At 37.9% G+C, this 14,937-nt stretch overlaps 1 protein-coding gene across 1 annotated transcript in view; it reads left to right on the top strand.

Annotated features, from left to right (window-relative positions):
- The window catches only part of sh3pxd2b (SH3 and PX domains 2B), a 35,175-nt gene extending 23,266 nt beyond the window's left edge, over positions 1-11,909 (top strand). The window contains exons 5-14 of the mRNA XM_054625576.1: positions 24-115; positions 4,211-4,236; positions 4,577-4,612; positions 6,275-6,406; positions 6,789-6,890; positions 9,526-9,643; positions 9,877-10,088; positions 10,191-10,237; positions 10,354-10,479; positions 10,630-11,909. Coding sequence (XP_054481551.1) covers positions 24-115; positions 4,211-4,236; positions 4,577-4,612; positions 6,275-6,406; positions 6,789-6,890; positions 9,526-9,643; positions 9,877-10,088; positions 10,191-10,237; positions 10,354-10,479; positions 10,630-11,763 — 2,025 coding nt within the window. The 3' untranslated portion in view covers positions 11,764-11,909. The remainder of the gene's footprint in view (positions 1-23; positions 116-4,210; positions 4,237-4,576; positions 4,613-6,274; positions 6,407-6,788; positions 6,891-9,525; positions 9,644-9,876; positions 10,089-10,190; positions 10,238-10,353; positions 10,480-10,629) is intronic.
- The last annotated feature ends 3,028 nt before the right edge of the window (positions 11,910-14,937 follow it).

Genomic DNA, 14,937 nt, shown 5'->3' with positions numbered 1-14,937 from the left:
TCCGCTACCCTTTGTGCCTGCAGGCCCTCATTCAGCTGCCAGTCTACATCTCCCAGTGCGAGGAAGTCAGAGTGTTTTTTGAGACCAGACCTGAGGACATCAACCCACCCAAGGAGTAAGTACAACACATGGGCACACACATAGACACAGGCTCACATACAATGGAAAACACCCCTCATTGTTCCACTAACTGATGTAATGTCCTGTCACGTCCTGCCAACATTTACCCCCAGCCTGCTGGTAATGAGCATTCATTACATCCTGTAATGGATATGATGTCATACTGTTGCACGACTTCCTGATGGGTTATTCAAGCAGAAAACACTTGATGCACTAAATGCTGAGTTGGCATGTAAGCGTGTACCTGCAGCTCAGTTCAGCCACCGGGCTCCAGACAGCTGAGGCTGCACAGTTGCTCTGAAGACATGTAGACCCGCTGTGTTGACTCTTGTAAATCTCACTCAACACATTAGCGTCATATCCAGCGCTGACAGTCACTATGTGCCAAAACTAAGACATCAGCGAGCAATGAATGCCAGGGTCCAACACACAAAAAAGCGTGTGTTGACAAGCACATAGCTTCACACAGGAGCTTCAGTTACAAATGTGGTGTTAGTAAGGTTACTGGCAACTTCAGGGATAGTGGAGGTGACGGGTGGCTGCTTTCATAGAGACCATAATGCAGGGCTCATATTTTTGACCCAGGTGATAGTGATAGTTTTAACACCAACATGTGTCAGCTGGTATTAGTATTAGTGAAACCATGTCTGTCATCACGTACTGATGTGTGCCACCGGGCGATGTGTTGAGGAGAAGTTGCCTAAGTCGGCAGAACATTGGTGTGATGTATGGTGGGAGTGCATGTTGGGCCAGCAGTAAGGTAGCATGTAAAGAGTTCAATTTGTAAGATTTGGTTGCAAAATCTGGGTCTTTGAAGTGAGAGACTATCACTGTGTCCCAATCCCTTACTAAAAAATGAATACTATAATACTTCACTGCACTGTAAATTTGAACATAACAATACTTTGCACCAATACTCTGTTCCTATAGAAAGAGAATGGAAAGTACTTCGGAATGTTGTACTACTACTAGCAAATTGCTTTTTAAAGTATTACCTAATTCAATGGTCCCCCACGGTCACCTTGACATGTAGTGAAATTGCAAAATGTCAATTTATTGATTTCTTTTTAATACTGTAGCTCTCAGTGCATTCTAACAAAACCCCACTGTGTGTAGACGTTTTGTGATGTGAAGCAGCCTTCCAAATGTTCCTTTTTTTGTTTGTATTAATGCGAGACAATCCATGTGACAATTGGTGAAATGTGTCTTCATTGCACCAAAGTCTCTGTGTCTTTTATTTTGATATCACAGCAAACGAATTCTACACATTTTGGCTTTACATTTTATTTCGAATCTTTAAATCTTATAAAGTAAAGCAAATAACATTATGTAATGCAATTATCAACACATCTTGTGGAAAGAAGCACATTATTTCAATTCATATTCTTGGTAATTAGGTAATGTCTATCGGGGGTGTACTTACACTGAGTGAGCATCTGGGGGTTCTTGCTCAAGGACATTTAACAGGACACATTGCTGTTATGGGGATTGAATATGAGACGGGTGCTTGCTTCAGCTTATTGCCATCTGTCATGTGGATGGACATCATGTCACATTTGAAATGTATGGTCTGTTGCAGTTAGATGGTTTTCTCTGTTTGTTGTATTGCTCAGGCATGTGAGGATTACATCATAATTATGTGAATGTGTCACTCCGAGATGTTTCTTTTATCCCAACATTTTTACTAGTGTGACAACCATAATCCTTTGTAACTCTCCCATGAAAAGAAACTTCTAGATATGTGTGTGCAATCAATATGAAAGTCCTTTTTCTTTCTGTCTTTCTTTCTTTGCGTCTGTCTTCCTGCTTACATTCTTAATAGAGTTGTTTTACTTTATGGATTGTGCTGATATTACTTCATTAGATTATCTGACTTCTTCCTTCACCACTGATATGATAAAACAGTGCAAAGACAATGTTATTTGCACATCCAGTCAGTATGTCACAGCCAAGAAGAGCTCTCTATCTATATACTAGTTGTATGATTAAAATCAGACGATGTTGCAAAGGACACTTAACCTCGTTGGGAGAGGTGGGAAAGAGGGGGAGCATTTGCTTGAGGATGACGAATATAGGAAAGACCTTGTTTTGTCTTTATTGAAATTGGATTAATGCTTTGTGCTAGTGCAGCCAGTTGTTTGGCTGACTGACAACAGGGCTGGTGCACAGACACAGCAGCCACTGCGGGAGAAGATTTATCATGGCCTATAAATCTACTGCACTGAGAGGAACATCTTAGACTTTCTCGTTAAGAGCAGCAAACTAAGAGGGGAAGAAAAGGGAGGAGGAGCTAAAGAGGACTGGAAAAGGAGTACTAAAACATAAAGCGGACATAGAGGGTCACAGAACCAGATTAGATGGGTGAGAAAGGGGAAGGACTCTTGAAAAGAGGATGTGTTGGAACAAGGACGGTTCAAGGAAAGGGAAAGCAGAGGAGATCATAGGGGAAGAAAATAGAATAAGATGGTGGATCAAGATGTAATAAGTGGTGGATGGAAAAGAATGTACAACAAGGACAGAAGGAGATTAAGGGACGGGTTGAGGTGAGGCAAGAAGGAGTAGAGGAAGAGGGGGAGGGATTATGAGAGGAGGGATGTCAGTTACCATTCCAATCGATATGTGTCCTTGTGGTACACACATGTTTACTGTAAGGTTTGGCTCCAGGTTTAGAAGGTTGATAGATTTGATTTTATTGGGTCTCCAAAAATTAATCCTCATAGGGAATATGTCCACATAATGTCCTGTAGTAGAAGGTTGGAAATATGTCACATCACCTCTCTTCTGTAACGTCAAACCTGTAAAGTGTGTTCTCACGATTCCCCTGTAGTTCTAATGTGTTCTCCCATTCATCATATGGCCGCCATATGACTCATTCATAATGTGAGTGTTCCCACGAAAGTGGAAATTGAAGTTGACCGATGTTTTTCTTCATAACTAGCCTCAGACTGACATGGAAATCTATGAGTGTGAGATTAGATTTGATACTTTAAACTAGTTACAGTAAAAATAATCATATTAGGGATCCAAGGATCCAAGTCTGTGGCTACGTCTGATGCGTTATGTGACCCTTGTTTCACCTCCGTTCCAAACCAGACCATTGATACTTGGTTCCGACCGGGGCTTTCTTTTTATAGTACATTAATGGGCACGCTTATGGGTATAGATTTATTGAGACTTAAGCCTTTGCAATTAACAGCTCTGCCGATCGAACAATGCTTTATTTGGCTGAGAGCATTCATGATGATGCAGAGAATAGGAACAAGCAGTGGTTGCCAAGGAAGATGAAGGAGTGAGTTTAGTAGACATCGAAGATGTTAGATGGAAAAAGGAAGGCAGATGGAAGGCCATTAAGTAGGAAAGTAATATTTAGATAACAAGGAATAAGAGACAGTGTGTGAGTAAGGGACTGAAATGCTAAGCATTGGTCACCACTGACTTTTCAGGGCATCTGGACATTGAATAAGCTCCGGACTGCTGCTGCGGAATGATGGTCTATTTATCTGGCTAATGTCTAAACCAGACACAGCAGATTATTAAATTTAACATCAGACTCAATTTCAGAGATCAGCTATAGAGGCAGAGAGACAGATCCTTCCTGCATGTGTCTGTAGCATATTGATGGCTCTAACTGGTAACAATAATGTTAGAAATTGTAGTTAAATCTTTGCTGTAGTAATCAGTGTTGTTGTTGTTCAGTGGCACCGGTAACAAATCAAACAATTCAAAATCTGATCAAATGAATTCAATTCTTAGTTGATTTAAAACGTATGAGTATTGCCAGTTTGCAAAGCAACCCAATAACTTGGAACACAAAGGTAAACCACACCTTTCTTTATGAAAGGTCTTCTCTACAAAGTATGGATTAAAGGATAAGAAATCACTTTAAAAGTAATATCAGTGGCCTGGATTCTATAATTCAGGCCAATGTCTTCTTTTTTTTCAAGTTGTCAGACATTTTGTGACATCCATGAGGTGAAATGAATTAGTGTGCATATTGATGATAATAATTGTATGTCAGGAATATCTCCTTAGCTCTGCAAAACGATTAGATATTTCCTTGTATAACGTGATGACTTCCTCTCTTTAACAGGGAACCCATTGGAAAGAAGAAATCAGGTAAGACACTGCTTTATTTGTGTATTTGAAATTAAAATGTGGTTCAGTGGCGTTGGCTCATTACAGTCCACAAGCATTCTACGATTCATCTGTAGTGAATAATATGACATTGTCTCCATCTAGTGGTCACAGATTTATGCACAGGTAAAAAAAAAATAATAATCTAGGCCCAAATGTTCTTGTTTTTACACATTCTGTCTATACTCAAATGACTTGAATCTTTTCCTGAAGTTGACTATTATAGAAACCAACTTTGCCATCGTTTCACTGTTTCTTTTTATATTCTCTCTCTACTCTCTCCATTCATCTAATATTCTTAAGTTGTTTTCTTTTCCATTAGGGGTTGTGGAGAAAGCGACTTCTTTCCTAAAGCGAGGTAGTAAACACTTGGTCGTGCTGTGTGTGTTACCAAGCGTGTTGCTAGCGGCCTGATCCTCCCTCTCCTCCCCTGACCTGGGCAGGTGGGATGTGGCTCTGTTGAGGGCTTGGGGCTTGCATTGGTTCAGTAAAGGAACTATACTAAATTGGCGATCTTCTTCATCATCTTCCTGTTTGGCTCATTTCTTGGTGGTATTTAAGTATGTTGAGTTGGGGCGCAGTAGAAAAGACTAAGGATAATTTAGAGTGTGCGCCTACATGAGAGGGATATGACGATGCAATTCAACATCAGGCAAAGTCAGTGAGATTGAGGTCATGTAAATACTTCTTCAGTGCAGAGCTCTATAGACATAATCATTGTCACTGGTTAAGTTAGATGTGAATCGTTGAAACCAAAGAGCCTTTTGTTTATTAGGAGAGTCCTATGATTAACTAGTGATTTAAAAGTCAACCTGAGTCACTTGGGTCATTTTATCAGTCCAGATGTTCTTCCAAGTGAAAACTAGCCTGGTTAACATGCGCACAGATTTGTTGTTGGCATGAATTGATTTCTATGCATGACATATTTATTCATCCAATTTGTTAAATCATATGCCCAAAGTATTTTGCACATATTTAAGTTATTTATACTTTTGCTTAAGATTAAACTCATCCTAATATTAATGTTGATTCCAGTTCTAAAGATGTATGTTAAGGCAAGTTTTGGTATTTAAAGCTGTTTTATGAACCACACAATTAGAATTTGACCACATCTATATTTTTCAGATTTCAAACATTTTCTTTCTGCCAGTGTGTTATGAACACATTCCTGCACTTGATTCAGAGGTTATAAAATTACAAAAGCGATTTTGTTTTCAATAATGTTTACAGATCAAGTTGATTTGATCCATCATGTTTTTGTCTAGACATGTTTTTAAAGTATACAAATGAGAAGAAAAGAGCCATAGTGTTATAAATGTGTGCTACTAGTTATATTGTGAGCCCTCAAGTGTTCAGGATGTTTCTCAGGATTCCTCAGTGCTAACATTGGTGGCGGTTCTTAGTGGTGCTGGTTTGTGTTTGTGTATAAGTCACGGCCATGTTGATTGACTTAACCCTCTATACTAAATCCCTTCCTTTAACTCCCATTCTCCAAGTCTCCTATTATTCCTCTCTAAGTTTCCCTCACGCTGATTCTCTAATCACATCCGCTACCTCCTCTGCTTCATGTCTGGATGAATCTCCATACTCTAAATAAGCCTCTCACTTACATGTTTTCTTTAGAAGTTCTTGCAAATTGTTTTACCTTGGAATTATTTTTTGGCAAAAATGACTTGTTCGGTTAATAAATGCATTTATTAAACTGGCTTTTCAGTAAAGTTCCTTTAACTGAGTATAAAATCTGACATTTCAAAAGGTCATATGCTTCAAGTCAGTGAGATCGAAGCCATTTCAAAGGTCAATATCTCAAAGCCACACAGACACAGTCTTATGATTCCATGTTCATGGACATTGATTTCATAATCCCATTAACAAATCCAAAGATCCTCACTAAAAAGCAGATGGTAATGAGTAGAGGCTTTTTACATTATTGAGATTTCATCCTTAGTCTGCCTATCAAAGGACCAGAGAGGACAAAAGAGCTAAATAAGCTGGTTTTCTGATTCGTTCTCCTTAATAGGAGACTCCACCTCTGCAGACCCTCTCCTCCTCGACCAGTATGTCGCAGTAACAGACTATGAGAAGCAGGAGAGCTCCGAGGTCAGCCTTCATGTGGGTCAGGTGGTGGAGGTCATTGAGAAAAATGAATCTGGTAAGTTCTATACAGCATCTGGTGTGCTCTTTCTTTTTATTCATTGCTTTGGATATTTTGTATAGTGGGAACATTGGTTACGTCAGCTGATAGCTGTAGTGCTCTTGACCCAAATGCTTAATTCGACGGTGTGGACTGATGAGGAGATTGTAACTTTCTTTTTTCTGGAATTTATGTCCACTGCATGTATTGTTACAGAATATAGAAACGCTACAATCCCCGTATCTGTGAAATACCATAATTCCATCAAGTTCCACCAAGCTGATGTGCCCAGCTCCTAATATTTGCACAAAAGTTTTGGATGAAATTGTGCATTTGTTTGCATGTTCTTTTGCTGATTTTCTGAAAAGTAGATTTTAATGGAAACATTCTTCTCATTTAGGGTGGTGGTTTGTTAGCTCAGATGATGCCCAGGGCTGGGTCCCTGCCACCTGCCTTGAGGCTCAGGATGACCCTGATGACTTCTCTATTCCAGGGGAAGAAGGTACAAAAACCTTTCCACCTAGGTGCTATTGTTAAAATGTTAGGATGTAAAGAGGCCATATAGCATTTACTCTTAACCCAACTATATGTGTATGTTATGTCTTACCGTTTGAATAATGACTTAGTAGAGGCTAAACTGTACTTTTATGACAAAGTGTTTTGTGCTATTGCCTTTCCGTTGACTTCTAAAGAGCTACACACACCACGCAAAGTGCCATATCATTTGGCATGCACCATTTGACCCCTGTAGCACATAACAGACATTCAATATGAATAGAAAAAGTTTGGTGATGTGCAGATCGAGGGATCAAATGAGACCAAATTGATTCTTCTCTGGTGAGTTGCTGTTTGATGACGGAGAGACACTGCCAGTGTGTGCAGATGTTTCAGTGTAATAATCATAGACTGTATGTAAGAAGTAGACGTAGTCCCCATGACCTCACCCACTGGAATGTGGAGTACGGTTTTCAAACCTCGTCTGCATTTTTTTTATTTTTTTTTACAACCAGAAGTGACAGTGAACACTGATCAAGTCAAAACATATTATAGAATTAACTTTCATGAACTGAAAACACACCGTGAAAGGGTAAAAGTTCTAGGAAGAAAACATGGACAACTCAGACCAGACAACGCCGTGGTAGTGACCTGTCAATCACAAGGTAGCCAAGCCCTAAAGCAGACCCTACTTCATTGTCTATTTTACTATCAATGGGACCATAATTTACTAAATGAACATCATACTGTATTGAAGAAGACTTGGCCCTAACAATTGAGACCATAAACTCATTTTTACAATGTTAACTGAGTGCATAAATCCAGTGAGAAGTTTTCTCATAGACTTCTATACAATCTGACTTCTTTATGCAACTATAGGAATCGCCCCCTAATGGCCATTAAAAGTAATGCAAGTTTAAGGCACTTCCACATTGGCTTTACTTTTCATAACTGGAGGTTGCCTACGTGGTATATTCTGTCGTTGAGTGTTTTCAGATCAGTAATCAAAACGTGTTTAAATACCTCAATTATAGAGCACCCATAAATACCATAGACTGTAGATTAATACGCATAATATACAGTATGTAAGAAATGCATTTAAACTTGAACAAAAGCTTGTAAAAAATAAAATAAATAGCTATCACTGGCATAAATACGGGTGAGATTCCACAAAATGTAGATTTTAAAAGAATGATACTGTAATGACACAGTACAGCACATGGTAGGAGCCCTACTGAGCAAAGACGGGTAGCCAGCCAATATGCAAATTACAGACTGTATCTCAACGCTTGGCAACCCTAAGAACTATATGGTTTAAAAGGGGACATTGAGCTGGCTTCCCTGTGTTTGTTGGGCAGGTTAGATCCTCAGAGCCCTGGAATTAGAGAGTCACTCACATTTAACAACCAACTCCCCTGACAGGAAACAAATGAATTAGCAATTGTGCAAGTACATACTAAAATGTTGCTAAGTTGTCCCTATACTATCACCAATTCTTCCATAAAAGAGATTTAATTACATATAGACAATAACTAGGGGCTAACATCATCCCACAGATCCTAATTAACGGTGAACTATATGGACCTTCTATTTAAAGAATAAGTTATAAATACAGCTACATTCTGTGGCAGTAGCATGTTGCTGTAGTATCACAAACATAGGGTTTTAAACTGGGACGGGGATCCAAGGGGAAATAAATAATCAATCTAGCATGTATGGAACCTGTAACACTAATATTTAAAAAAAGATATATTTAAATATTCCACAAATACTGCCTTTCATTTAGGATGAAAACATCCTCCAGATGGAATATGTAATGTTCACTTCCTATTTCCCCCACTTACTGTGCTGGGATATCAGTGCCTCGGAGATTCTGGTCACTGCCAAGGCACGTTGGTCGTCGAAGAACTTTAGGGGATCTATTCAGCACAGGCTTTGGGCAAGGTGGAGCGCACGCCTTTCTTTTCCCTCTATTCCAAATACGTTTGTGTGTGCACATGCATACACAACCGTATGCATGTTTGTTTGTCCATGTCAATGCATGAAATGTTTGTTGCATGAGAGATCCGAGCATGTAAATTAAATCCTTGCATGCAACGTTGATGGTGGATTAAAGTGTGATACAAATAAATGAAATACAAACTTATTAAAGATGTAGCATTACAATTAACCAGTACTTGATCGATCCATAGTATTACATAGAATATCTATAATATGTAATAATAGTAAAAAAATATATATATATAAGAATAGTGGAAATGAATGTATTTCTAGCACAGTAACAAATGTGTCTTGTTTGTGGTCAACATGTGTGTTTTGTGTGTTGCACATGTATGTGTCTTACACCTTTTAACTCCACAAGATGCTGCTCAAGCCTTGCCTCATTTAAATCAGTAAGATAATGTGACGCCAATCCACTACTGTACCAATTTAAGTATTTCATCCTAAATTACATAGGTAGAGATGTTATGATTTGAGAAAGGAAACGCTACAAGCTCTTGTAATCCAAGTGTGCCACTTTGTTTTTGTCTCCCATGCCATTGCTCTACATTTGCATTAATTCGTGCTACCCTATACACAATAATTGTCAAAACTGACATTATGTTCTTATATCTAACAATATTTTCTTTATACGACTCCAGAAGAGAAATATTCAGTCATTTACCCATACTCGGCCAGGGATCAGGATGAGATCGACCTTGAGCGAGGCATGATTGTAGAGGTGATTCAGAGGAACCTGGAGGGCTGGTGGAAGATCAGGTAATACAATCAATGACATGAACTCTGAAAAGGAAATATCATAAACCAAATAAATCTGTATTTACTAAAGAGACAAGTAAATGTGCTTAAAACATCAGATCTTAGATACTAATGAGGAAAACGAATACTTAACTGACGGATTTCATGGTATAGAATGAAAAAACTAACTGAGTAGACTTTACAGGTAGTGTTGTCACCTGAAGCCATGGATTTTAAATCTCTACTCCACTCAGGTACCAGGGTCTTGAGGGCTGGGCTCCGGCCTCCTACCTGAAGAAGACTGACATCCAGGGCCAGAAGCAGTCAGCAGGCGGTGCTGCTCATGCCAGTACCAATGATCTTGATGGGTTCTCTAAACAGAACCAGCAAAACAATGCAGCTAAAGAAAATCGAGACAACAGCCAAAAAGAGAACAGGCTCTCATTTTTTTCTGACAATAAAATGAGTAAGTGAATTTCAAATACAATAAACTGTCTTTTGCTCTTTATCTATTTTGTTGGGTTGTACAAGAGAATAATTGATTAATTCATGACTTATCCCTCGGCAGAAGTGGGAGCAAGACACAGACCTCCTCCACGCAGAGATCTTACCATTGTAAGAGATCCACTTCAAATCTCTATATGACACAGTGTGGATTTCTGTTGCTCGAATTTCCTCCCAAAACGTTTTCAACCGAGTTAACCATTATGTGTCCCTCTCACATTTCACAGCCACGTGGTACAAATCTACCCAAGCCGCCGATTCCTCCTCAGGTTGAGGAGGAGTTCTATACCATATCAGACTTCCAGACCACCATCCCCGATGGTATCAGCTTCCAAGCCGGAGTCAAAGTTGAGGTGGGTCAGGCACTTCCTGAAGTTGTATTAAAATAAAGATTTTAGGGAAACATTTTGGTTTGAATAACGATTTGTACATTTTTGTCTTATTTTTGTCATAAATTATATTGCGATGAAGTAAAATGAAATGTCTTTCTTTTTACTCAACAGGTGATTGAGAAGAATAACGGTGGTTGGTGGTACATCCAAATAGATGACAAAGAGGGATGGGCCCCTGCCACCTTTATTGACAAGTACAAGAAGACCAGTAACGCCCTGCGACCTAATTTCCTTGCCCCTCTGCCGAATGAGATGGAGAAGCTGAGACTGGAAGATGGTGGAACTTCAAATGTTTCAGGGACGGATGATAGCTGGTCCAAACCTTTACCAGATGAGCCAAACGCAGCCCTTGACTCCTGTGCCCGGCCTAAGCTGAGAGATTGGAAGTCCAGTGCCAACAAGGGGGTCCCTGCTATCCCTGGGCCTCTACCTCCGGCTCCAGCAGCCCCTCCAGCCGAGGAGAAACCAGCTCTTCCACCTCGGAGGGAGTCCATTAATAAGAGCTTTGAATTGGAGGTACCTGAGAAACCGAGGGTTGATCATTCCAAACCTTTGCCTCCCAAACCCCTAGCTCCTGGGGTCATCATGCCGCTGGTCACACCCAAAGCAGCCCCCTTCAAACAGGACAAACCACCAGAGATCAAGAAAGAAGATAAGAGCAAAGTTCTTCACCTTCGGAATGAGATGGGTCTAGAATGTGGCCACAAGATCTCTGCCAAAGAGGTGAAGAAGTTTAATCTGAAACCCGTACCTAAGCATCCTCCAAAACCTAAATCAGAAGCGCAGGAGGAGAAACCAGAGGCAGCTGGCCCAGCAGTGTTCATGAAGCCAAAGCCAGTGCTTCGACCTAAACCTGTTCCAGCTGCCAAGCCAGATCCTCCGACACCCAACAAATTAGACATCACCAACTTGAGAAGCAAGCTGAGGCCGCCAAAACCTGCCGATCCAAGCTCTGTGTCAGCTGAGGTGAACCATCAGAATGAAACCCCAGCAGCAGTAAATAGTTCCCACCCCAGTGCACCCCCCAGCTCTCCCCCATCCATATCCCTACTCTCAACAATGGTAAGCACTGCGACGGACCGAAACTCCCCCCAAAACACGTTAATGGTCATAGCCAGGAGGACTCACCCCCTGCTAAGCCAGCAGTGCCTCCCCACAAAGAACCCCCACAGAGACCCCCCACCATGGCCCCAAGGAGACCTCCTCCTCCAAAGAAGACCGACCCATCCAGCCCGACAGATTTAAAACCTCCGCCTGCTCTAAAAGATATCCTGGACATTTCCAAGGGCCCACCAACCCAACTCAGCAGACCCCTCCTCCTAAACCCAAAGGGTTTGTTCAAGCACCTGCAAACAAAGAGAAAGAAGAGCCCAAAATGAATAAAATCCCAGTTCCTCCCAAGCCCCAGTTGAAGAGTGAGAAGCCCTGCCCGCCCAAGGACAAGCTTCCACCTTTACTCATGGAGCACAGTAAGGATGATCTGTATTTAGCTGTGGCGGACTTTGAAGGGGATGACCAAACATCCAGCTTCAAAGTTGGCACAGTGTTTGAGGTGATGGAAAAAAACAGCAGCGGCTGGTGGTTCTGTAAGAATGTAGGACAAGAAGTGACTGTTTAATGACTTTCTTCAACATGCTATACTATGACTTTTTTCAACATACTATACTATGACTTTTTTATGACTTTTTTCGACATACTATACTATGACTTTTTGATGACTTTTTTCAACATGCTAAACTATGACTTTTTTCAACATACTATACTATGACTTTTTTATGACTTTTTTCGACATACTATACTATGACTTTTTTATGACTTTTTTCGACATACTATACTATGACTTTTTGATAACTTTTTTCAACATACTATACCATGACTGTTTAAGGACTTTTTTCAACATGCTATACTATGACTTTTTTCGACATACTATACTATGACTTTTTTATGACTTTTTTCGACATACTATACTATGACTTTTTTATGACTTTTTTCGACATGCTATACTATGACTTTTTTCAACATACTATACTATGACTTTTTAATGACTTTTTTCGACATACTATACTATGACTTTTTGATGACTTTTTTCAACATGCTAAACTATGACTTTTTTCAACATACTATACTATGACTTTTTTATGACTTTTTTCGACATACTATACTATGACTTTTTTATGACTTTTTTCGACATACTATACTATGACTTTTTTATAACTTTTTTCAACATACTATACCATGACTGTTTAATGACTTTTTTCAACATGCTATACTATGACTTTTTACGACATACTATACTATGACTTTTTTATGACTTTTTTCGACATACTATACTATGACTTTTTTATGACTTTTTTCGACATGCTATACTATGACTTTTTTATGATTTTTTTCAACATACTATACTATGACTTTTTTCAACATACTATACTATGACTTTTTTATGACTTTTTTCGACATGCTATACAATGACTTTTTGATGACTTTTTTCAACATTCTATACTATGACTTTTTTTGACATACTATACTATGACTTTTTAATGATTTTTTTCAGCATGCTATACTATGACTATTTTCAACATGCAATACTATGACTTTTTTCAACATGCAATACTATGACATTTTTCAACATACTAGACTATGACTTTTTTCAACATGCTATACTATGACTTTTTGATGACTTTTTTCGACATACTATACTATGACTTTTTAAGATTTTTTTCAACATACTATACTATGTCTTTTTTCAACATAATATACTATGTCTTTTTTCAACATACTATACTATGACTTTTTGATGACTTTTTTCAACATACTATACCATGACTGTTTAATGACTTTTTTCAACATGCTATACTATGACTTTTTTCGACATACTATACTATGACTTTTTTATGACTTTTTTCGACATGCTATACTATGACTTTTTTATGACTTTTTTCGACATGCTATACTATGACTTTTTTCAACATACTATACTATGACTTTTTTCAACATACTATACTATGACTTTTTTATGACTTTTTTCGACATACTATACTATGACTTTTTGATGACTTTTTTCAACATACCATACCATGACTGTTTAATGACTTTTTTCAACATGCTATACTATGACTGTTTAATGACTTTTTTCAACATGCTTTACTATGACTTTTTTCAACAGACTATACTATGACTTTTTGATGACTTTTTTCAACATGCTAAACTATGACTTTTTTCGACATACTATACTATGACTTTTTTATGACTTTTTTCGACATACTATACTATGACTTTTTTATGACTTTTTTCGACATACTATACTATGACTTTTTGATGACTTTTTTCAACATACTATACCATGACTGTTTAATGACTTTTTTCAACATGCTATACTATGACTTTTTTCGACATACTATACTATGACTTTTTTATGACTTTTTTCGACATACTATACTATGACTTTTTTATGACTTTTTTCGACATGCTATACTATGACTTTTTGATGACTTTTTTCAACATACTATACCATGACTGTTTAATGACTTTCTTCAACATGCTATACTATGACTTTTTTCAACATACTATACTATGACTTTTTTATGACTTTTTTCGACATGCTATACTATGACTTTTTTATGATTTTTTTCAACATGCTATACTATGACTTTTTTCGACATACTATACTATGACTTTTTAATGATTTTTTTCAGCATGCTATACTATGACTATTTTCAACATGCAATACTATGACTTTTTTCAACATGCAATACTATGACATTTTTCAACATACTATACTATGACTTTTTTCAACATGCTATACTATGACTTTTTGATGACTTTTTTCGACATACTATACTATGACTTTTTAAGACTTTTTTCGACATACTATACTATGTCTTTTTTCAACATACTATAATATGACTTTTTTCAACATACTATACTATGACTTTTTGATGACTTTTTTCAACATACTATACCATGACTGTTTAATGACTTTTTTCAACATGCTATACTATGACTTTTTTCAACATACTATACTATGACTTTTTTATGACTTTTTTCGACATACTATACTATGACTTTTTTATGACTTTTTTCGACATGCTATACTATGACTTTTTTCCAACATACTATACTATGACTTTTTTCAACATACTATACTATGACTTTTTTATGACTTTTTTCGACATACTATACTATGACTTTTTGATGACTTTTTTCAACATACTATACCATGACTGTTTAATGACTTTCTTCAACATGCTATATTTTTCGACATACTATACTATGACTTTTTGATGACTTTTTCAACATGCTAAACTATGACTTTTTTCAACATACTATACTATGACTTTTTTATGACTTTTTTCGACATACTATACTATGACTTTTTTATGACTTTTTTCGACATACTATACTATGACTTTTTGATAACTT

This window comes from Anoplopoma fimbria, chromosome 24 (genome assembly GCF_027596085.1).
Source record: "Anoplopoma fimbria isolate UVic2021 breed Golden Eagle Sablefish chromosome 24, Afim_UVic_2022, whole genome shotgun sequence".
Taxonomy (NCBI): Eukaryota; Metazoa; Chordata; class Actinopteri; order Perciformes; family Anoplopomatidae; genus Anoplopoma; species Anoplopoma fimbria.
Note: the sequence above shows the minus strand (reverse complement) of the source record. Positions and strands in the feature narration are given on the sequence as shown.